The sequence below is a fragment of the Gossypium hirsutum genome, chromosome A10 (assembly GCF_007990345.1).
Source record: "Gossypium hirsutum isolate 1008001.06 chromosome A10, Gossypium_hirsutum_v2.1, whole genome shotgun sequence".
In the NCBI taxonomy this organism is placed as follows: domain Eukaryota; kingdom Viridiplantae; phylum Streptophyta; class Magnoliopsida; order Malvales; family Malvaceae; genus Gossypium; species Gossypium hirsutum.
In genome coordinates, this window is record NC_053433.1 from 108,163,254 (window position 1) to 108,171,268 (window position 8,015).

Genomic DNA, 8,015 nt, shown 5'->3' on the forward strand with positions numbered 1-8,015 from the left:
ATGCCAAAGATTATTGAAATTACAACTAACCTAAATTAATAAATATTATTGTAACAAGCCAAATTCATCCGGCCCAAACCCAAACAAAACAAACCAAAAAACAATTAAAATAAATAAAATAAATAAAAGTCCATTAACATTCCAAATTACAAGCCCAGGCCCAATCTATTAACCTAAACCCCAAGCCCGAATACAAAAAAAACCCTAAAGCCCAATAACCCACTATCCTAAGCTTTAAAAAAAAAACCTAAAAGTCCCTAAGACTTCAGCCGCCGCCCTTGCCACGTTAGCAAGCATGCCACCTAAGGCCTGACACCTCCTTGTCATTGCCACCACCACCTGTAAAAAAAAAGAGAAATAGAGACAAAGAAGCAGAGAAAAGAAAGAAAAAAAGTAATATTATTTTGTAATATATTTCAACTATAAAAGCCGAAAATAGATTGTAAAAAAAATTGACAAAGAATACAAAAAAACAATCAAGTTAAAAAAGGTGATTCTTTTATTTAATCTACTATTTTATTTTATTTTATTTTATTTCATAAAAAGCATATAAAATAAAATAAAAACAAGGTTTAAAAAAAACAAAGGTAGCCGATCTTTTTTTTAATACCTTTTTATTTCATAAAATATAAAAATAAAAAACAAAATATTTAAATTTTTTTTACCTGTTAAGCGCCCTCATAGAATCCTTTCCTCTGACTCGAGAAACCTTGGAACCCCTAGGGTTCTTCGAGGGCCTCGTCAAAAAATTGAGAAACCAAAAGGTTTCTTTTCCTTCGGCCAAACCTTGACTAAATTTCTAGGGATTTAAACCCCAAATCTGTATTCTACTTGAAAAGAGGGTCAAAATGGGGAACTCCAGCCATTGGAGGCGGCAATTTCCGTCATCAATGACCAGTGGCCATGGCAAAGACCCACCATCTCATGGCCAGACAAAAAAGGGAGGTTGAGAGAGCAGATAGAGTATTTTTTTTAAGGTTACAAATGATTTTTTTTAAAATATTTTTGACTTATATAAGCCCCTTAAAACGACGTCGTTTTGGGCTTGGCTTTAGACGCCCAAAACGGTGTCATTTCAAGCCTAATCCAAATATCCCACCCGACCCCTCCTACGATCCACGTGTTTTTGAATGGAAGGGTTAATTGCCATTTTGGTCCTTCCACCTTTTTGCCACTTTTTAATATCATCCTATTTCCTTTTTATTTGTTTTAATTTTATCCCTTTCATTTTATTTTCTTACATTTTAGTCCCTTGACCTACTATTGACCCATTGAGGGTGACACGTGTACTGGGGTTGGGGAAAATAGCACACTAGGTGCCTATATATTTCCATTTTGTTTTAATTTAATCCTTTATTTGTTTTTTTTTGTTTTCTTGCAATTCGAACTTCAAAATGTTTTAGGGTTTCAATTTAGTCCTTATTTTTTATTCAATCCTTTTACTTTATGTTATTTAAATTCCAGCATGTTTAAATTTTTTTTTTCCCTTTAAATTAAGAAATTTACATTTTACCCTCAAATTTCCCAATTATTTCCTTTTTCAATTTAGTCCTCTATTCATTTTATTCAACATATTTATTTCTTTTTAATTCCCTACACTTTTAATCTTTGTTATTTATATTTCTGCCCCTTCAAATTGTATAATTTGTTATTTGGTCTTTAATTATTATTAGCACTAATTAACATTTTTTATAACATTATTATTAGTTATGATATATTGCATTATTTATGTTCTTATGACATCATATACAACATTTAAGCATACTCATATATCTCATATATGGTATTATGTTCGAATAAGTCCATAGTATGTCATATTAGAAGCTTCATTTTCATACATTGTATATTTAGCAATTGGAACCAAGGCGGTGTTCTTTAATTAGGGGATTCGAAAAATTGTGCCTTTAACTTACGGAGTATGATTTTCTCTTTGAACCGAATTAATCGAACTTCTCTCCTTTTTTTTTAAAAAAAAAAGAAGAAGAAATTTTAAAAATACATAAGATTTGGGCAATAATTAAACGATGAACGTTCTTATTTTTGAGAATTCGAGATTTTGTGTCCCAACTTACAGGACATGACTTTTTGTCTTAATCGACCCGAAATGACAAAACCTCTTCATTAAAAATTCAATTTAGATAGTGACATTTTCTGTGCCATCAAATAACATCATGTAAAAAGGGATCACATTTTAGATTCTCTTCGGATTCCCAATTTTTGATGTCAAGACGTTAAGTAATCAACTAGTTACCAATTTTGGGTGTTATGAGTGTGCTAATCCTTCCTCATACGTAACCGACTCCTGAACCCATTTCCTGGATTTTGTAGACCGAAAATCATCTTTTAGTAAATCTAACATTTTGTTAAATTGACCAAGTTTTGAGGTGGTCCAATCACACCTAATTAAAAAGGATTAGTGGTGACTCTATTTTCGTTTTAAAATAACAAGTAAATTTCCAAAATGGTTTCGAAAATTATAATATAATTCAAAGATAACATAAAATAACATAGTAAGTTCCATATGGGCTAACTTGGAAAAGCAGCAAGCAAACAAGGTGTTAAGGACTAATCTGTAATTTCTCCTTTTTTTTCGATTATCTTTCGATTGATTCAAATTTTGATTTATAATAATTTATTACAATTTATGATTTCTAAACATCTTTTAACAATCTATTATAACCATAAATCAGTTCAATTTCTATTTTTGAAAGTTTTCTAAAGTTTTTCATTTTATTCAATTTAGTCCCTAAGATTGAAATAGCTATAACTTTCAAATTTGAGTCTCGATTTCGAAATCGATCTCAATTCATTCTTCTACAGCCCTCTAATAACTATATTTATAGAAATTTCACACAAAATTCAAAATTATTACATTTTAGTCTCTAAGTTCAAAACTAACAATTTTCATTTTACAAATTAGTCATTTTTCAAATCTAAGTCTAACTATTTAACACTAAAACTTCAAGCATTCATCAAAATAATTTCGGAAAGTAATACGTGAGTTAACTAAATCAAACTTTAATGATATCAAAAACATAAAATTTAAGAAAAATGAACTTTTAGTTTAGTTACATGCGAGGGCCGAAGACCTTAAAAACAAAACAATGACTTCTTCTTTTTCCTCCTACAATCAGTGGGGGATGATGGAAAAATAAAAGATAGTGACTTTCATTTTAATGTTTTATGTTTATTTTATTCTTTTAACTTATTATATTTTTAATTTTATTTTATCAAATCCTCCAACCACCCGTCCACTAACATATAAAATGGCTTATTTTCCATTTTGTACCATGGTCTAATTACAACTTTAGTCATTTAGCAATTACAAATCAATAACAATTAACTTTTGTTATTTTTATGATTTAGTCTTTATACTCTAATTAGCTATCTAAAAGGCAAAATTAATGGGTCAAACTTCAATTAAATATTATACTAACCTCGTAATATTTACGGACTGGCATGTCGAAAATGGGGTTCTTAAACTACTGTTTCCGACACCATTGACTTTCAGGTCGAAACACTTGTACCTTAACTAACTATCCAATTAACAAAATCGTCAAACCAAAATTTAATATAATACTCAAATTAACTCACAAATATTAATTAATAATATTTACAGATTTGATTATCGGAGAACGAAATTTCGAAACCACTAAAAAACAGGTAGTTACAATATAATATTAAAAGTGTATGATTGTGTAAATATTGTTTAAATTTTTAAAAAGTTTTTTTTAGATAATATGTTTCTAAACTATTATCTCTTATTTTTAAAAATAAAAAAGAAAGTATATTTTTATATTAATATAAGCTTTAACGGTATTTGAATGAAAAATAAAGGTTTGCATATTTTCAAATTAATTATAAATAAATTTTTATATCTATTATAATTTTTTAATGAGTTAGAAATTTGAATCAGAATTTAGAAACAAAACAACTAAATTTAGAAGAAAATTAGGCGCATACTAAGCACGTTACATTTCACGAAATAGATAATTTTCAAAGGGGGTGTTATAATAAATATTGATAATAGTAATAGAATAATTGCAAAATAATAAAAAATAAGAATATATAAATTTTAGGTAAAAAATTTTGAATTAGAGAAAAAAAATTAACTAATATTAAAATACGAAATATGTTAGGCGCATAGACACGTTACATTTCACAAAATAGAAAATTTTGAAAACGACATATAGCGACAAGCTCTAATCATATCTAATAATGTGGTGGATATTTTTTCAATTAATGGTCTACAGATACATCTAACCCTATAGCACTGATAATGGCTTCTTTTAACTCTTTCTCCTAAAACACTGTATTAGCCATAATGTCAATTTTATTCTCCATTCAGTCTTTTTCTTGTTTGCTCATCTAAATGACAAGCTTTCATTTTCTTTCAACTTAAAAAGTCTTAAGAGTAATAAAATGATTGAAACAGAGTAGGATAAGTAGACTCTTCCTCTCAAGTTTCAAACAAATTTGAGCAGATAATTAGAATGGCAGTATTCATCTTTCTTCTAGCTCTCCCTTTCTTCCTCTTCATAACTCTCCTGAAACGTAGCATTAGCAACCATGGCGATTGCAATCATCTTCCCCCAGGCCCTCCAAGTCTTCCCTTGATTGGTCACTTACATATGTTGATGTTTGATAACTCAGACCTCCTTCATATTTTCCTTTGGAAACTCTCTAAACGATATGGTTCTCTCCTGCCCTTACGATTTGGATGTAGGCCAACCCTTGTAGTTTCTTCAGCAAAAATGGCTAAAGAGGTTATGAAAACTCGTGACCTCGACTTCTGCAGCAGGCCTACTCTATGTGCTATTCGCAAATTATCTTACAATGTCTCGGATTTGTCTTTTTCACCATACAGTGAGTACTGGAAGGAGATTAGGAAAATTTGTGTTGTACATCTGTTCAGCAGAGTGCAAAAGTACCGTTCCATTCGAGAAGACGAAGTTGCTCGCCTGGTTGAGAAAATATGTCGATTATCCGTTGATTCTAAGCCTGTCAACTTGAGTGAGGCAATGGTTTGCTTTTCCTATTCAATAATTTCAAGAGTGGCCTTCGGTAAGAGGTACGATGAAGAAGGAGCTGAAGGAAGTAGGTTACATGGGCTGCTTAAAGAAAGTCAAGCCATGTTTACAAGCTTTAGTTTTTCTGACTATTTTCCTTTCATGGGCTGGGTCGATAGATTCACTGGGTTTCACGCTTGTCTTGAACATCTCTTCAAAGAACTTGATACCTTCTATCAACAACTCATTGATGAACATCTTAATCCGAATAGGCTAAAACCAGAGCAAGAGGATATACTCGATGTGTTATTACAGACATGGAAAGATCGTGATTTTCTATTTGATCTTACCTTAGATCATATAAAAGCTATTATTATGGTTATTTCATCTTCATCCAAAACGTTTATTATTAGCTTCACGCTTTATGTATGTATAACTTTGATTTTTCAATTTTGCAGGATGTGCTTTTTGCTGGAACAGAGACAACAGCGGTTACTGTGATTTGGGTCATGAGCTTCTTGATGAAAAATCCAGGGTGTTTGAAGAAAGCTCAAGAGGAAGTAAGGGATTTGATTGGGAAAAAAGGATTTCTAAATGAAGATGATGTTCAAGCTTTAACTTACCTGAAGGCTGTGGTAAAAGAAACATTTAGATTGCAACCAGCAGTTCCATTGTTGCTACCACGAGAAACACTTCGAAAATGTTGCATAGGTGGGTACCAAGTACCTGCCAATACCATGGTGTATGTGAATGCATGGGCAATAGGAAGAGACCCTGAAGCTTGGAGAAACCCTGAAGAATTTTGTCCTGAAAGATTCATTGGCAGCTCTATTGATTACAAAGGGCTAAACTTTGAGCTCATACCGTTTGGTGCGGGTAGAAGGGTTTGTCCTGGAATGAATATGGCAGTTGCAGCAGTGGAGCTTGCTCTTGCTAATCTTCTTTACAAGTTTGATTGGGAAATGCCGACCAAAATGAACGAGGCAAACTTAAACTTTGATGCCACACCTGGTATAGTTATACACAAAAAAGATGCTCTTATCCTTGTGGCTAGGAAGATTAATGATTAATCAATGTATGGTTATGGTAACTTATTTGATGCTCTTATGCTTTAGTTGTATATATTAAATATTATATATTATTTTCTAAAAAAAATATTCATTTTCACAATTATTATATAGTAATATATTCTAAAAAATATATAAATATTATATATTATATATTTTTAAAATATTATATTTTAATACCGTAAAAATACTATACACCATATAGTATTAAAAGTTTATCATTGTATTAATATTGTTTAAATTTTTAAAAATTGTATATATAATGTCTTATAAATTCTGTATAATTTTTTTAAAAAAATTAGATAATATGTTTCTAAACTATTATTACTTATTTTTTTTTTAAAAAAAGTAAAATTGTATACTAATTATAAGCTTTAACAGTATTTCAATGAAAAATAAAGGTTTGCATATTTTCAAATTGATTAAAAGTAAATTTTTATATTTATTATAATTTTTGTAATGAGTTGAAATTAGAATCAGAATTTCTTATAATTAAAAAAGTACATTACCATAATTTATAATGAAATCAAAGTTCAAATTTTTAGAAATTTAATTTGTGAAACAAATTTTAAAAAAAATAAAATAAAACCTACTATGAGCTTCATTAAAGTATAGATTCTTTTTAGAATTTGTAAAAATTAAAAATTTATATATCTAATTATCTTAAATTTAAATTAAATAATACATTTTTTAAGATAACTTTAAATTTAATGAAATAATAAAAAGTAAAATTTTAAACAAAATTTAAATTAAATTATAATGCTAATGATAATTTTTTTTTAAAACACTTAATGATAACAAATTTAAATATTAAGATTAATCATATTTATCTTGATGATAATTTTATATATTTTTAAAATAGAAAATAATATAGATAATATTCCATAAGTATTTAAATTAATTTTTACTTAATTAAATATTTTTCTAAATTTTTATTATCGATAGTCTATTGGGTCGGGGAAATGGTCGTCCGTTGGTGCAGTTTGCAGAAATCTCTTTGGTCATATGAATTTAATAGTGTTCTAGTGAACTTCGACTCGATATTGGAGGGTGTTGAGCGACGCCTCTGGAGATAAGATCTTGATTAAGTTTTTCTGCAAGATTTTCCCATTCTTTCATGATCCTTTAAATGATGTTCTTATCATTGATCATCATCGTCCCATATGGCTGCTACTCTTTTGCTTCGACTTGGATCGATACTAATAATAATGGCCCGAGAAATCAACAATTGCTTGCACTTAACACCAACTTGCTGGTGCCTTGCAAATTTTTTCATGGATACGACGAACAACATGAAGACATGATTTTGACCCTTAGTGATTTTAACCAAAATCTTTTGATAAAACGTAAAAGATATTGGCTAATGGACGTAAAAAAACTGGAATGAATTGAAAGAGTTTCAATGGCTGTGTGAAGGAATTTTCACATCAATGGTAATGGCAGCGACAGAGTGATGCAGAGAGGCAGAGAGAAGGATCTCATGACTTTTTCTCATGATGGGATCTTATCCACAATTGGCACCACAAGATTATCATCAGGGCCCGTCGATTCTCTTACCTACTTTAATCTCTTATCCTATTCTTGGTTGGTTTGGGATGTATATTTATTTATTTTTATAAAATATTAAGGTATGGGATCACACAATTTGAGTTGTGTTAAAGAAGTGATTCGCAAGTGTTTCAATTACTACTCAACATAAGTTAAAGATGAAATGTAATATTTATTTAGTGAGAATAAAATAAGTAATAATATTTGATACATCGTCAGTACATTAATTTTATATATCATCAATAAATAATAACATGACAATTCACTATTAAATAATAAAAATAGAGAAAGACTTATAAATAAATATTAAAAATTTTATTTAAACTTGATTAAATATATAACTACTATAAGTAAATACTAATAAGTCTTGAGTCTAGGGTTTATGGTTTAA

The 8,015-nt window shown here is 29.3% G+C and overlaps 1 protein-coding gene across 1 annotated transcript; it reads left to right on the plus strand.

The window, feature by feature from the left end:
- The first annotated feature begins 4,215 nt into the window (after nucleotides 1-4,215).
- LOC107896242 (cytochrome P450 83B1) lies at nucleotides 4,216-6,099 on the plus strand. The gene is made up of 2 exons (XM_016821353.2): nucleotides 4,216-5,387; nucleotides 5,468-6,099. Exons 1-2 carry the CDS (start codon nucleotides 4,494-4,496, stop codon nucleotides 6,077-6,079), a joined length of 1,506 nt encoding a protein of 501 aa, XP_016676842.1. The 5' UTR covers nucleotides 4,216-4,493; the 3' UTR covers nucleotides 6,080-6,099.
- Nucleotides 6,100-8,015: the final 1,916 nt, after the last annotated feature.